This window comes from Manacus vitellinus, unplaced genomic scaffold (genome assembly GCF_001715985.3).
Source record: "Manacus vitellinus isolate BGI_N305 unplaced genomic scaffold, ASM171598v3 scaffold_46_pilon, whole genome shotgun sequence".
NCBI classification, from domain to species: domain Eukaryota; kingdom Metazoa; phylum Chordata; class Aves; order Passeriformes; family Pipridae; genus Manacus; species Manacus vitellinus.
This window is the reverse complement of record NW_021940578.1, coordinates 5034640-5051705: the sequence shown is the minus strand read 5'-3', so window position 1 is coordinate 5051705 and position 17066 is coordinate 5034640. Positions and strand designations below refer to the sequence as shown.

The 17066-nt window shown below is 49.8% G+C and overlaps 1 protein-coding gene across 1 annotated transcript in view; it reads right to left on the bottom strand.

The window, feature by feature from the left end:
* Nucleotides 1-17066, bottom strand: part of SAMD11 (sterile alpha motif domain containing 11) — a 112737-nt gene that overhangs the window by 48860 nt on the left and 46811 nt on the right. The window contains 1 exon segment of the mRNA XM_018079345.3: nt 5230-5354. Coding sequence (XP_017934834.2) covers nt 5230-5354 — 125 coding nt within the window.

The window sequence follows — 17066 nt, the reverse complement described above, 5'->3', positions numbered from 1 at the left end:
CTCTCTTCCTCCCCTTGGCACGTTGTGCATCCCCATCGTGACTGCAATTTAGTTAGCACCCAGGAAAGCACCTCCAGCACTTCCCACTGCAGATCATCACCACCACCACCACCACCACCACGAGAGAAGGACAGGGCAGAGAGAAATCAACCTGCAGGGTCAAGTGAGGAGAGACCATTCACGTTCTGGGAGCTTTGGGAATCACCAAAGTTTATTTTTCCAGGTGGGTTCTACACGGTGTTCCCCACAACTGCAGCCCTGCAGACTTGTCAGCACCTATAAGTGCTTGCTCAACTCTCTTCCCTGGAAAGGGATAGTATCCCTCTGCCCCAAAACCCAACCTCACCTCCCAGCAGCTGCATTAGCTGGTCCCAAGTTTCAAAAATAAGTAAATAAATAATTTAAAAGGTCCAAAACTGGCGAGGGAAGTGGTAGGGAGATTAAACCCAGCAGCTGGATGTAAGCCCAGTGTAGACATAACCCAGACTTCAGAAGAGGAGCTTGGTATCATTTTGATCAATGAAGAGCAGCAGAGATGGCAGAGAGGCCCTTCCCTCACACTCCACTCTCTGAACCTCCACAAGAACTTACTGCTGCTCTTCCAGTGTGTGCTGGAAACAACAAACACCTGCACACTTGGAATCTGCACAACCCTTTGGAGGACAGGCATTTAGCAAGCACAAGCACCTCGACTCCCAGGCACAGAGAAAGGCAGAGAAAGCAGAGATACACTGTTCTTAAAACTCTGAGGACATGACACTGTCACCAGCCAACCCAGATGAGAAGGAAGAACAGTGTGAGAGGCTGCAGATGGGTAAAATCCCAAACCAGCGAGATGGATTTCTCCACCCAGTTAAGAATCCCGAGTTACAAACAGGGCAGCTCTTCCCAGAATCCAGGATCCCCTGGGACCTGAGGAAACCCAAGTGCCTCAGGGGTAATTTCAGTAATAAATCTGTGGTGCTGCAGAGCAGGCCCAGCACACACAACTTTGCTCCAAGATTAAGAGATCCCTGTAACACCTGAGGGTCCCCAGTGGCCCTGGAGCAGCGAGATAGGACCAACACACATCACCCACACACAAATATCTCCATCACTCCCCACTGACAGTGGCTCCAAAGCCAATCAATAGGGCAATTAGATTTTATCAGCACACACCTCTGGCCACCAACTTCTGCTGTCCTTGCAAAAGGCTCAGCCAGCCCAGGGCTCCAGGTTGTCACTGAGAACAACCACCTGGAGCAGGTTTTTGCCTTTTTTGGTAGAATTTTGCACTGGCATTCCTGATTTCCTTTAAAGGTGCAGCAGCCATCAGGGGACTTCAAACATGAGTTAGGCTGTCAGCTGTTCTTAGCTAGACATCTTCCTTCAGTGCAGAGAGCAGCAGCAGGGGAACACCACCCTCAGATCAGCTCTGTGCTGACTCTCTAAAACCCACATCTATTCCATATTGTCACTGTGGAACAACATGGAGGTTTAGCAGAGATGTTAGGGAGGACAAAGCAGGGAACTGAGCTCTGTCGTTCATTTGCTTTATGATCTTGAGGAATTTGCCCTTCTTTGTCTTGCCTGACTCATCTCCTACAAAGTACTCGAAAACCGGTGCAAGGAATTATGTATCCTGTCCAACATTTCTGATAAAATTTTACCTGCTGGCAACATAACTACCTCCCTTTCCCCTTTATCACTGTAGAACAGTAGTAACAGTCCTTCCATTTTTTTCCATGATAAATTTATTTTCAAAGCTCTGTAGCTCTCAGATTTCTGGAGATGCCACACTTACCAACGTGTCACAATCACCACACTGGCCTTAATCACACCCTCAGCAATGCAAGAAACAGCAGAGCCATTTGGTGTTGATTATTCCAGACCCTTTATAGCTCTTTGGGAATCACCAGATCCAAAATACAGTGATGTTTTTGGTCCCAGCTGTCCCAAACCCCAAGGCTGCACCTCCTCCAGGTTTATTGTTCCAAACCCACCTCTGTGTGTTATTGCACAACCCAAGTGGGTTATTAAATCCTGCTCCAGGCAGGGCCAAACCCTATCTGAGTCTTTCAGGACACAGTTATTTATTTTCCAAGTCTTTCAGCTTCTGCTGTCCCAAATTAATCTCTTCAGTCTCTCTGTTCCCAAATATAACCATCACCATTGACATAAAGTGACCTGTTTTCACTTAAAAGTTATCCATAAGCCTTCCAAGGATATTAATCAGTGCTGCTCTTCCAACCAAAGTTCTTATATGCTCCAGTCAGTCTTTTCAGCCCCCTGTGACCTGAACATCAGCCCAGTTCTAACCTTGAACCCCAGCTCTAGCCTTTCCTATCTCCCAGAAGTCATAAAAGCCCAAGAACTAACTATACACAATTATTTTTCATTAATTTCAGCCCCTTTCTGCATTTCAAAGACCATTAAAGATCCAGTAATACTTCTAATTTTCTAGTCCATGCTGTTCAAAACCATTGCACTGCCTCTAATCCCGGTTCTAACTATAAATCAGGGAATTCCCTCATGGAATTAACCACACATCAGCCAAATCCTGCCAGCTTCAACCCTCCTGCTACCCTCACGGGCCCTGCAAAAAGCAAATCTCTTCCATTTGTGCTGTCCTTGTTCTCAATCCTCTGCTTAACCTGGGCCAAGAAGGAGCAGAGGCTGGTGAGTCCTGTTCCAGCAGCACACCTCTCACAAGGGGGATGTGCAGCTGGAACAGCAGAGCCTCTGGAATCTCCACCTCTCCTGACTGGCACCATGTGCCCAACTCCAAACCCATAAACCAGCAACAGAAACTGTTTCAGCAGCAGATCCCAAGTGCCTCCGAGAGCTCTGCAGCTCACGGACAGGAGTGAGGCAGGAACATGACGGCATTAACACCATTTATTCAGCATTGGATATCTCCAGATGCCTTTTGGAGGGGGAAGGTTCTCATAACCCAGATACACAGCATTGTTCTCGAGGGCACACAGTGCAAACACAGCAGACAACTGGGGGCAAGGTTCTTCTCCCATTATTGTTGTAACTAAGTGGTTTAAACAACAACCAGCCTTTCAGACTAACCCAGCACTGGCTCTCTTCGCATTCTATATGTGGCAATTGGTGGTTTTTTCCTCTGCCAGCAAAAACTAACAGAACCAAGACACAAATCCAACAATGGGGCATCAGCTCCAAATCCCAGTACCTTCTGTTCCTGCTCCCCTGGCCTGTGTGTGCCTGGGAGGTGACACAGGGACCAGCTCAGCACATGCTCTGCCCTCAGAGCCGGCAGCTCCTGCAGAGACTTTGGCAAAATGAGCCCTCCCTTAATCAAACCAGCATGGAGAGAGAGCTGGCTCCAGAGAGAGGGGGGAATTCAGAGTTAAACTGTCCCTGGGGACATGTGACAATATCCCCACCACCCCCCCATCTCGCTCTTTTGCAGATCAGCTCTTGTCTGACACACCAGATCTGTCACGTCCTGAAGAGCTTTGTCACTCGCTTGGTGGCCTCTTGTGTGGATGAGCCTCTTCTCTTTCACTGCTCCAACATTCCTTGAGTATTTCACAGAATCATTAAGGTTGGAAAAGCCCTCTAAGATCACCAGGCCCAGCCATCAACCCACCACCACCGTGTTTCATCACTAAACCACGTCCCCAGGTGCCACATCCACACTTTTTTTGAACATGTCCAGGGATGGTGACTCCACCCCTGCCCTGGGCAGCCTGTTCCAACGCTTTACAACGCTTCCCATGACGAAATTTTTCCTAATATCAAATCTAAACCTCCCCTGGCACAGCTTGAGGCCACTTCTTACTGCTTCTTAAAGTTAAAAAACTAACCAGAGAACCTCCAACATCAACTCTCTTAACCTATAAGAATGAGGGCTTCTACATCTCATCTTTTCCACGGCCCAGCACTGATGGGAATGAGAAGAACCCTTCTGCATTTCAGGAATGCCATGGACCTCAAAGAATCCCAGCAACACTGATCAAGCCCAGCAGTTTCTCTGTAAAGCAAAGAATATTAAAAACCATTTTGACACACAGACATATAAGCTCAAGCAAGGTCATACAGAAAAATGGATCTCTGGCCAGTATGGTGCTCTTGGAGCTGTGTAGGAAAAGGGGATGTTAAGGAAATCTGTTATTGGTGAGAATATGAAGATTAAGATGTGAGAGCAAAGACTGGGAGCTGCCCATGGCTGCTCTACAGACATATCACAAATCCCCCAGCTCAGCACGACACACCCATGGCACTGAACACTTCACTTAAGTAGTCACACCAGTACAAAGTCCACTGCAGGCAGAAGGAACCTGTCAGGAAAGGGTTAAACCTCAGGGAAAAAGCCAACCAGGTACCTGTCATGTTCCTGAGCACCCTCCAAAGACATTCCCAAAGGGTGTTAGATGTGGTGTTCCCTTCGGATTTGGGGTTAATTTACACAGTCAACAGAATGGCTAACAAAAAAAAAATGTGAACAAATCCACAGACAGACAGGTTTTCAGGAAAGGCCTGTATTAACACACATAGAGATCCAGCCCTGATTTGGAAGGGCAGGGATCAGTCAACATAAAAAACTAACATAAATCACAGGTTTCCCCTCAAAGTTTATTTATAATCAACGGCAAATCACAGATCCTGCAATCAACAGATCTCCAGTTTATTACAGAGCCTCACTTAGTGACTGATGAACAGCTGTCACCAGAGCATCCTTGCCCACACTCCCTCACTGACATCCAGACAGGCACAGGGCAGGATCCAAGAGGAGCATTTCTGGTGCCACCACGTTAACCTGAAACCAGGTGAACTACCCAAAAAAAACCAGGCAGCACCACAAAACCAAACAACCACACTCCCAAAGGAGTTGGCAGGCACAGCAGCAGCACGGGGAACCTCTGATTAATGAAATTACAAATCAAATCATGCTCTCTGCAAGGCCTTTCTGCTTCACTTGGCACCAACCCTGGGGACATTTCACTCCTCTGCTGGCGCAAGCTCCTTTGCCAGTACTCTAACACAGAGCACTAGATCTGGGAATAACACACGGGGCTGGGATCTCAGAAGGACTTCACCATCACCATGAAATCCTTTCCACGTTAATCTTTAGCCAGAATATTAAAAAACCCCTTCCTAGAGCTCACAGAGTTGTAACACAAAGAAACCAGCTGCCGAAAAACGAACGGACGAGGCAGCCAAAGGGAGAGGAGGGGAGTCAACGAACCCAGAGCAGCAGGACCTGCTCCAGCTCCTTACCTGCTGCTCCCAGGCCAACCTCGATGCTGTTTCTCTTGAATTCACAGCGGCTCTGGGTCTCTGGCATAACGAGCTGGCGGCTCTGGTGCAGGTTGGAGATGATAGTGGAGAGGTCGTTATCGCGGCTGCAACAGAGCAGAAAAGCACCAAGTTAAGGAAATCCTATTTGCCACCACATAATTGATTTCTGTGTGTGTGAGCATCTGTGTGTGTGTGTGTGTGCACATGCAGGAGCCTTTTGTCTGCCCCTGACACGGCTGTATTCCAAGGAAGGTTGTTCCCCCCCTCCCACCCATCAGTAACCTCCTTGGTAACCTCCTCCGGTTTTGGGGAGAGAAGTGCAAAAAGTCCTTCCCAGCCAGCACTCTCATTTCCCATAAAGGACTCTGCAGCTGCCAGAGCTCCTGATTTCAGTTTTGCCAGATATAACTTGCGTGGGCCAGGACTTACATCTAGGATGGAAAAACTGAAAGTGCAGGAATTGGCAGGTCTGTTCCAGAATTAATAGGAAACTTGAACTGAAATAACTGATAGTTTTCTATCAGTTGCCACCCTTCTATTCTCAAAAAAAACCAAGTTTTTCCATTCCATCACTCTTGGAACAAAAGACTGCTTGATTTGATTGAATAATAGTTTTTCTCTTTAGAGAGAAACCCACCACGAGCCCGGACATCAGCATTACTCAGAGCTGAGGGTACAGATTTATTTACTAAACTAATTTTCAACTCTTCCCTCTAACAGATCCTGAAACAATGCTCTTCCTTCTGGGAAAAGAGAATGTTTTAGAGCAATTCAGCATTATTTTGCCTGTTATCCTCACATCAGATTGCTGCTAAGTAGGCTAGTTTAGTCTTTTTTTTTTTTTCTATTTCTTTTCCTTCTATGGAGAGGGAGAACACAAAAAGCATTCACTGTAGCAGATAGTGCATTTCAGTGGCAAATGCTTCTGCTTGCAAACCACTATCCACTTGCAAAATATTTCTGCATAAATGATATACAAACAGTGAGGAGGAAGAACAAGGTAAAACACCACACTAACTGGCAATGCTGGAATGTCTCCCTTTTGTTTGTTTGCAGCGTTATGTCAAACCCCCCCTTCCTTCCAGCACAAGGTGCTTGCCCCGAGCTAAACGTGGTTATTTTTCTTCCTCCCCTCCCTTTAAATGGAAGATGACAGCCAGAAGAACCAGAGACACAAAAACCCCCATACATATTAGCAGTATTGCCCCCCCCTCCCACAGCCACAGCTCCCTCCCAGCCTCTACTCACATGCCAAGTGCACCCACTCTGTGCTGCTGTGACACACAGCACATGACACCAACGCACTGGTGGCAGAGAGTGTCCTCACCTGGGACCAGCAGGGCAGCAGGGAGGGTGCATTATCTGCAGAATTACCTAGCAATGATCTTCCTTTAAATATCCCCCTCTTATCTCCCCCCCCTCCACCTCCTCCCCACCTGCTGCGCCCCCACCTCCGGGCTGCTCCCAGCGCCAGGAGCGGATGTGCTCCGGCGCTCCCGGGAGAGCCCATCCCTGCTGCTGGAGAGCAGGGGCTAATCTGTCGTCTAGCTCCCCTGCTAATCAGATAAGTTTATGACAGAAAGTCTTTAGACAGAGGTACTTTCAGCGGGCGTCTGGCTCCAGATTTTCACAGGATGCCGCAGACAAAAACAGCCCCGCCGCGCTCGCTCCTCCGGCAGCCGCTGCCACATTCCCGCTGCTCCCCCCGCCCGCCCCCGGGCTCAGCTGGGAGAAGGGATGCTCAGATCCCAAAGCCTTTGAGCACCCATTGCATCTTCCTCCGCTAAACCAGTTCAGATTCCTCCTTATGCAAGCAGAAGGCTAATTACTTAAGCAAGCCCACAGGTGAGTGGGAAGCCCATTTCTCCTGTGCCAAGCAGTTTTGGGTCTTATCCTCTTTTAGCTGCCACCTTTTAAGATGCATTATGCAAATATTTTGGTGTCTTAAGTCATTTATGGGATTAATGTGAGGTGATTATCAGTTCTTTTTAATCATGCCAATCAATAACTGGATGTCAGGGACAGAGGACAAATGCAGATAAACGCTGCCATCAGCACAACGCCGGGGAAAGGGCGGAGGAGAGGAGCCCGGAGTGCAGGGGGAGAGAGGCAGGGAGTAGGAAGAGAAAAATAGGATAATTACATCTTCGCATTTGCAGAGTGTCTTGCATCCCAATCGAGCCCACGGCACTGTAAACACGTTTAGCTACGAGGAGGAATTGTTTTACCCACCACTAAAACTCAACTTCCCCGGAGAAGAGCACGGCACAGCTCCTTAACTGGGTTCTCCAAAACTCAAAGAGTGCAGAAAGCTGTGATATATCCAATGAAAACAAAAACACACGGAAGGAAACATTTACCACACCAGAGGTGGTATTTTTTTTCTTCCCCAAAATTCTTGTGGTTTTTTTTTTGGAGATTTTCCGTGCTCTTAAAACGAAAATCATCACGGGGTGCAAAGGTGCATTAGCAAGTCATCACTCCACGCAGGAGCAGGTACCACAGGGCTCACAGGCACAGTCACAGGCTTTGAACTCCACTCAGTCTACCCACACAATTAGGCAGAATCCCAGGAAAACAGGATTTCGCTGGAATACCTCTGCAGAAGGCAAACTGAACACCAAGGTGACATTGAGAGGAAAGGGAAGAAAGTCTCAAGATAAAGCAAACAGGCCCAGACAGCTTTTAACACATCAAACTGTCCCCAGGAGTTGTTCCTTTTGCCCTGGTGCATGGGAGGTTTGGAGCAGAGGCTGCGTTTGTGTTCTGGGCTCATCCTGGCTCAGGAGGAAGCACAGAGCTAGGGCTCAAGTCTTAGCAGGAGAAAAGAGGATGAATGGTAACTAGAGATTTTTATGAAAAACTGAGATATTTCTGCATAGGTGAAGGATTTCAGCATTATTTAAAACTCTGGTGGCCAAACTGCCCCAGCAAAGGCAGCCCCACACAGCTGCAGTCAGACTGCAGGGACTGTGTGGGCTCTAACAAGGGACTTGCTCTGCTAAACCCACAGGACCTTCTACCACCATAATAGAGTAACAGAAGAAAACACCAGCTTTGGCTCTGCAGCTGCCAGCTCTGCCACCTCCTCCTCACCCAGGACTGCACAAAGAGTAAACTTATATAATTTTAACAAGAGACCTCCCTGAACCTCCCACAAAGTCCAACCAACTGCTTTCGTGCCCATGCTATTTAATAAAAGGAGTGAAAGTTTAACTTCTAATTGACTCTCAGTTCTTCCAGTACTCCACCAGCTCTCAGTGGTGTAGCTGGGAAGGAGGGCCCTGCCCAGGTAACAGCAATTTTCAGAAATCACCTCTTTTTGCACATTCACTGCAGCTGCATTCCCAGCCCTAACATTTTGTCCTGGCCCAGCAGGAAAAAAAAGACATTGCACCACCACAGGCTTTGGGACACCAGAAACTGAGAAACATCAGCTGTAACTCCAGCCTGGCCAAACTCCTCACAGCTCAGTCCTGCCCAGGCTCTGCCTTCCCCCAGCCCCGAGGGAGAAGCTCATCCAAACCACCATCAGTGACACCACACAGCCCACAGCAGGCAGACACCCACCTCAGCCCTGCCTCCTCCACAGGCCATAAAAGTCCCAGCACATTTCTCCAGGGAAAACAGTAACCTGGAAAGTTGTCCTCCTGAAGACAGGCTGAGCCCTGAGCTCCTCCCAGAGCAGTCCAGATACCCCAAAATGCCCACAGCTGTGAGGAACGGGGAGCAGCTGTGTCCCACACCCCCTGCTCCAATTCCCCTGGATTGACTGGTCCCAGCTCCTCATTCCCAAGCACAAACATAGGCCAGGTGGGGAATGGACTGGGAGCAGTCCTGGGGAGTGGTGGTGGGTGAGAAGCTCAGGGTGCCCCAGCCACGTGCTCTCACAGCCCAAAAAGCCAAACTGTGACCTGGGTTCATCCTCACAGGGTGAGCAGCAGCTGAGGGGGGGATTCTGTCCCTCTACTCTGCTCTGGTGAGATCCCACCTTGAGTGGGATCACATCCAGCTCTGGGGTCCCTGCACAGGAAGGACATGGACCTGCTGGAGTGAGCCCAGGGAAGGCCACCAAGATGATCAGAGGAGCAGCTCTGCTCTGGAGCCAGGCTGGGAGAGCTGGGGGGGTTCACCTGGAGAAAAGAAGGCTCCAGGGAGACCTGAGAGCCCCTTCCAGTGCCTAAAGGGGCTCCAAGAAAGCTGGGGAGGGAGTTTGGACAAGAGCCTGGAGTGACAGGAGAAGGGAACACAGCTTCCCACTGCCACAGGGCAGGGTTAGACGGGATATTGGGAAGAAATTCTGCCCTGGGAGGGTGGGGAGGCCCTGGCACAGGCTGCCCAGAGAAGCTGTGGCTGCCCATCCCTGGAAGTGTCCAAGGCCAGGTTGGATGGAACTTGGAGCAACCTGGGCTAGTGGAAGGTGTCCCTGCCCATGGCAGGGAGTTGGAACGAGATGGTCTTTAGGTCCCTTCCAACCCAAACCACTCCATTAATTCTATTATTCTTCACTCTTAACTGTTGGCTGCAGACTTTTGTTCCCACATCCCATAAAAGAGGCCCTGGCCAGCACCTATCACAGCCCAGCTCACAGACATGGAGGGAACACAACAGGCAGAAGAACATCCAGCTTGCAAGACCTCAGGTCAGGATCCAGAACATGCACTTTGGGGCTACCAACAGAGTACAGCAAAAGCCCAACTGCTGCATGACCTGCGTGGAAGGGGAGCCCACGCCAAGGGGAATGAATGGAGAGGGAGAGGATTCCTCCACCTGTGTGCCAAAGGCAGGAATTCCCCCTGGGAGCTCACCTGCAGCCCCAGCAGGGCAGTCACACTGTGCTGTGCCCTGTCTGGCCCTGAACCCTGCAGGGTGCCCCAAAGCAGCACCCCCAGCCCTGCACTGACACATGCACACACAAGCAGATTAAAGGTCTGATCCCTTCCAGTAGCATAATATTATATTTTAAAAACCGGATTATGGAAGGGGGGCTTGAGGAAGATACAGATCTCCTGAAAGGTCAAAGAGGAGACAGATAGTCTTCTCTAGGGCTGCAGGTCGCCATGGCAACGCTCAGTTTGCATGGGGTCCAGTAATTAAATGGTTTGGGGACCTGCAGGAATCCAGGTGTGACTCCAAGCTGCAGGGGAACATGTTCTGAGGGCGGATGGATGGGGGCACTTCCATCCCACAGCAGCAGCAAGGTTTGCTCTTCCAGAAAATGAAGGGCAGAAAATGAGAACTTCCTGTCAGGATTCCAGAGGGCACGTGGAGGGTTGGCCACATCCAGATTTCCTTTCAGTCTGGAAAGTCACTTCATGTCGTTGACAATCTCCTAAGACTTTTTTTCTGGTATCTGGCTCTGGATGATCAAAGTTTTGATCACAAGACCCTTTTTTAGGCAATTCTGCTGTTTTGGTGGGCAAAGTTTTAAAAGAAAGATCTTGCAGCACTGCAAGAAGATTTTTTTGAGTCTGAACTTCCAATCCAACACACATTTAACCTCATTCCAGAGCACCAGCATTTGTAAGGATGGCACTTTAACAGGGAGTAAAGCTGGCAGTGGTGATGTCTATTATTGTGCTGCACGTAGCACTGGAGAAGCAACCAGCCCACCAAACATGCCATATATATCCTGCCTTTTCCCTGCCCATTTATCCACTGAGAAGAACATCCTAAGCTTTTGCAAGCTGCTTCCATCCAACAGGATTCCCATTCCACCACTAGGCTCTGTCCTGCTGCCAAAAGCAACAGCCAGAGAAGTGGCTGGATATTATTATGGCTTGGGCAATTTTCAAATCCTTAATGAAGAGAGGGCAGAGGAGCAAGAGATCCATTTACCAGGAATGCAGGAAAGCTGTGATAAGGGTTTTGCCCAAGCCACAGGCAACTGAGCAGCTCGCTGAGCACCACAACTCAGACCACGGATGTTGCAAGCAGCAACCACAATGCTGTGAAGGCCAAGTCCAAAAGGCTCCTTTCACTGGATGTAACATGAAATAAGAGCTGTTCTCTAACAAAATGGCCACCTGGCCTTTGGAGGAGATCCCTGAAAACACTGTGCACTTGACCTGCTCCACTGGCAACAAAAGAAAACTGCAGGGGAGCTCAGTGTAGGAGGCAGAGGATCCACGGTAGGTCTGGGGAACAACAAAAAAAAGTCTTTCTCATCCAAAAATCTCAGGCCAAAACCCAGCAAACACCGGTGTGGGACTCTGGGAGTACAGGCAGGACAACATGGATAACTGCAGCTCAGAGCTGAGAGTCTAAAATCCCCTGTCACATCCCAAGGCTCTGATATAGGGAGCTGGCTCTGCAGAGCAGTGATGAGACGGACTCATAACTAATGGCTGCAAAAATTGCTGCTGGAAGGATGAAAAAACCACCCTGCTAATGTTCTCTACGAGTGCCCTGATTGCTGCCCTGCCTGTGTTTAATGGGATAACTGGTCCTGTGTCTCCCCAAAGCTGGTTGCTCCGATGAGACGCTCTGTAATGGCAGGGTAATGCTCCACCCGTGGCCACTCCACGAGCTGCTGTCAGGAACAGGCACCCAAGGGACAGAACCACACCAGAAGGTGCCTGTCTGGGACATGATGGCCCAGCAATCCACTGACTCATCCAGGGAGCTGCAGAGAAGCACCTGCAGAGCAGCCACACGAGCAGAGCCATCCCTGCTGGCACGGGCTGTGCCAGCCCCCTCATCCAGCCCCGCTAATGAGCCCCAACCTGTGCCAGAGGAAGGAGAAGTCCATCACAGGCACTGCCACTGAACTGTCACATTTGCTAATTGGGGCCCTCCCTCGGGAGGTATAAATGAATTAGGAGCCAGCCCTTCCAGGGACGCTGTGGTAACCAGACATGCAGCAATCCTTTCTGACTGACTTCTGGGAACAATAATCTTTTTTTTTTTGAGCAACATCTGCACCGTGAGCCTCCGACTGGCAGGGTTTGAAGGCAGCAGCTGTTGCTCCAAGACTCCGTCTGGTCCTGTCTTGTCCCCTGGTCCTCACGCTGGACCATCACCCCATTTCCCTCTTCTCAATCTCAGCTGCTGAAAGCCCAGTTCTGGAGCCAGCCCTGCCAGCACACTGGGAGGCAGTGACTTTTGGAGGGGATGAGACAGATGGGGCAGACACCTCAAGCTCTTGGCCCCTTTGAGTGGGGGTGAGACACGTGCCCAGGCCCCTCTGTCCCTGCGGGCCACAAACCACCCTGGGACCCTCGGGAGGTGGCAGCTCCCAGGGACTGCCGCGCCAGATCCAGGCTGGGAGCAATGCCTTCTAAACGTGTTTCATTTACAGGCATTAGCAGCAACTGCATCTTTAACAAGGAGAAGGACGAGGAGACTAATGGATGGAGACAATTAACCAAAATATAAATCAGTGTCACAGTCCCTGCGTCTCGCAGAGGCAGCCAGGCGCCCGCAGGGTCTGCTGGTTCTTGCAAGGCGCTGCTCAAAGTGACTGCAAAGAGGGGGAGGAGAGGGGAAGGAGACAATTTGGTCAAAATTTAAATAATTCTCAACAGTGGCTGCCTTTCAGTTTGCTGCAGCTCCCCCTCTCCAAAATAAGGAGGCAGCAGAACAGCATCCCCCCTCCAGATGCCATGCCCCGTCCTCCTCTCAGGGAGCCCTGGGTGCCTCTCGGAGATTTTCCATCCTGCTGGCACACAGGGTTTGCTCTGCCCATGCTCTGAGCTGCAGGATCCCACACAGTAACATTCCTGTGCTCGGGGTGAGGCATAAAAAAAGTGCAGGTCGCCCTGCAGAGGAGGTGTTTCACCTGCAGTGCAGCCCCACTCAGCAGCACCCAAAAAAGGCTGCTCCAGTGTCAGGATATTTAGCATAAGTTTGGAGCTCAAGCTGTCATTTTTCTGCTCCAGTTTCCTGCCCAGACTTCACTGGAATGTCAGTCAAGCAGCTCCGTGCTGCTGCTCTCCACACACATGGGGATGCACCAGGCAGGGGGGGAGTGGGAGGCATCAGACACCCAGAGGCCACCTGGTCCTTCAGCAACAGGAGCTCCAGATATAGCTGAGATAAAAACAGAGGGAGTGATATTCCCAGCAGACACAAAATTTGCACAGATCCAGAGACTGCAAGACAGCCGAGGAAATGACGAAGGAATCCAGCCCTGGACCAGACTGAGTAAGTCTTTTCCTAATAATTAATCAAACCAAAGGCAAGCTGAGCAAATCCAGTCAAAAATCTTTGAAGGGATGCAAAGCAGGAGATTGATACGAGGTTTGGAAGGGAAGAGAGACTCAGGAATTAACACGGGAGGAAATAAAACTGGAAAATATTTCTTTTTAAATATGTTTCAGCGGCTCTCCATCCCCTTAACGATCACACAGTAAGTGCAAGGATTATATTAAATTTTACTGATCAATACAGTTGCTATAAAACTGTCCCGACCCTCTGCCCCTCCCTACAATAAAGAAAAAAAAATCCAATATGTAAAAGGAGGAATGTCAGGGCTTGCAGGGGAAAAGACATAGGGGCATTGATCAGGCCAGAGCAGGAGGAGATCAGGGCAGGTCTGTGCCTGTGCATCCTCCACACCAACCATGTCACTGAGGAACACACGTGGGCTTCCTTTTCCTTCCTCATTCTCAGCCTGACCAGACACAGTTCCAGTTCAAAGCTGAATTTCAGTGGCACCCCTGGCTCAGGTAACAGGCTCACAGACTGTTTCCTCTCCAGTCATTCCTTCCATGTACCACATGCACACCCACCCTTGCCTGGCCAGGATGACACACCAGGACTGACAATCAGCTCCAAGGAGATGAGAAAATCACCACAACCTGCAGAAACACAACTGATTTTTTTTTTTTCTTCTCTGTTGACCTCCTCTCTCCTCACCACCACAAAAAGGCAAGTTCCTGGTGTAAGGATCAGACCAATCATCACAGCCAGGCTCTTCCCAGAGCCATTGGTGCTGGAGGAAACGGCCTCAGGTTGCACCAGGGGACGTTTAGCTTGGATGTGAGCAAACATTTCTTCACTAAATAGGTCATAAAGCACCAGAACAGGCTGCCCAGGGCAGTGGGGGAGTCACCATCCCTGAGGGCATTCAGGAGACATGGAGATGTGGCCCTTGGGGACGTGGTTTATAGTGGTGGCCGTGGCAGTGCTGGGTTAAGGGTCGGATTTGATGCTCTTGGAGGGCTTTCCCAACCTAAAGGAGTCCATGATTTAGCAACAAGAGCCAGAGTGAGTGTGTTGCTCAGGGCTGCCCAATCTGGAGCACACGCCCAGGGACAGGACAGGCATGTAAATCAGTGACTGTGCAAAGGGAATAATGAGCTTTTTATGGAAGCCATTAAAAGGAAAACCCAGATTGGTCTATAAATACCACTGCATCATTATAGCTCTGAGAAACAACCTTATGTAACAGCACGACCATGGGATGGCAGGACTGGTGCAAAATAAGTGCTCAAAAGCTCCCATTTTTTTTTTTGGTTACCATTTTTGAAAACTTAATAGCCATTTCCAAGGAAACAGATGCACTCCAGTCCAGCTCCTGGGGAAAAAAAAAAAATCCACCTTCTGTTCCCCTGCTATTTGCAGGTAAATCTGGGGAGTTGTTACAAGGTCCTGGAAGGTTGCTGCCAGAGCAACACCTGATGCAGCTCCCACATAAAACGCCACCAACATCACTCCTTTTCCCTTAACCTGCAATGTCCAGCCTCCGTGGGCCATTTAATCACAGATTCATTGATTTTTAAGCCCCAGAAGGGACCTTTATATCTCCCTGGTCTGACCTGCTGCACAGAACCTGTCAGGAAATCACCCCATCGTGCTCCCAGTTAATAGTGGCAGCTCAGAGTGGGTAAAAAAACGCGTGACCCATGTCCCTGCCCACCAGGGAGCAAACACAGACCCTCCATCCCCAAACCCTGACCACACTGAAGTGTGTGCTCTGGGAATAAAATCATGTTTATTCCCAGGAGCTGGTGAATCCTCTCAGCTTCTTCCTTACTAGGATGTAAACCTTCCTAACCAGACGAGAAAAAGCACATTTCACAAGCTCAGTGCAGGATTAACCATCCTCCAGCCCAGCAGAGCCACCTTGGGAGAAGAAATTCTGCAGAATAACTTTCTCCTCAGCACGTCTTGCTCTGCCCTGGCATGGCCTTTGAGTGCCAGAGGTCCTTGAGCAGACAGGCAAGGTCACTGTCTGACACTCCCAGCAGTAAAACCAGGGTCACTGAGTCAGCAGAAACGGAGATGGGATGTGGATCAGGGAAAGCTGGCAGCTCAGACCGATCAAGGGCTCGTCCCCTCCTCCCTTCACTCCTGCTTATCACCTTGCACACAGCTCAAAACACCCCCAGCATCCCCCTAATCACAGCACACAGCCAACACCTTCCCTCGCAGGTCGCCGGTGGACAAACAGCCAGCGCAGGATAAGACCTAAAGCTGGGCACAGGAGGATTTGGGTCAAGGATTTGAAGGCTCTGATCAGGTGACTAATGAAGAAGGGGCTGGGGGGTGTGAGGGGGAGCAGCAGTTTGCTTCCCTGTTGCACAACAGGCAGTGTGACCCGCTGGCAGCCCGGGTCGCTTTTCCACCAGGGACGGGGGCAAAGAGCTGGATGCAGGCCAGCACGTGGGTGTGCAGCTCCGGGGAGCAGAGGGGCTGCCTCCTTCCTCCAGACCTCTCCATGCCTTGCTGCCTCTCCCCATCCCGCTTCCCACACTCCAGGATCTCTCTGGCACAAGCTGGGCAGCCCTGCTGGGGAGGAAAAACCACCTCCTGCTGCACCTGCTGGCTCCCTCTCCTTCCTTCCCTAATTCACCCCTAACTTCTCTACTTGCTGCAAAAACCCAGAGGACACACACCTGGTTTGTACCCAGCAATGTGTCCGACAGCACTTTCACATCCTGGCACTCAGGAATCCAGCCTGGGACCCGCTGGAGGGAATGGAAACTCCCACCCACCTCTGCTGACACAGGAGTAAGCTGTTCCCCATGGGAATTTTGTGCTCCAGACAGAAGGCAGAAGCATGATTTCCAGCAGGCAAAGCTCAGGAAAAAAAGCTGCCTCCCATTTCTTGGCCACCTTTGGTTATGATTTTTAAATTGTGTAACTTTTGGTTAACTTTTAAAACTTCACCCCTGATAAAAAAAACCTCTTGGCCACTCTCTGTCCTTCTTAAGACATCAGTCTAAGACAGACCTTGACAGACAACAATTTGCCAGCCTCTCACCTCTGCCTCTCAGGTATCTCCACCTTCTGATGAGATGTCACCCACCAGACACAGGCAAAAAAAAAGGAAAGAAAGGGGAAAAATGAGGGATTGGGAAAAGAAGAAGGAGGGGTAAATAAGTTTTTCCAATTGGAAGGAACTGAGAGGCCTGAAAACCCCAACCCCAACCATGGGCAAAACAGCCCTAAATTTTCCTGCAGACTGATCTTGAAAAAACAAATTAATCATCCTGCAATGTCCCAAGCAAAATGCCCATAACATTTCATTAATGCTCATGACAGTTCATAAAAATGATCAGTAGCACTGGCAACTCCAAAATAAGGTGGAAATAAGCATAAAGACGTTTTTTACTGTAATCCTGCTTTGTCATTCAGCTCTCTGCAAGCCCATAAATAAAAATAAGATGGAATTACACCCCGGCGATGCTGCACTGGAGATGGGGAGGAGAGATATCCCTGAAAGTTTTGGAACTTGCCTGGATGCTGCGTTCCAGGGTTCCTCAGAAACACACAAACAGAAGTGTTTTTGCTCAGCCAACAAAAAGAATGTGTGGCTGACAGGCAGCTGCTGTGCCTGACGGAGACAGGGGCTCTTTAAATATCCCGAA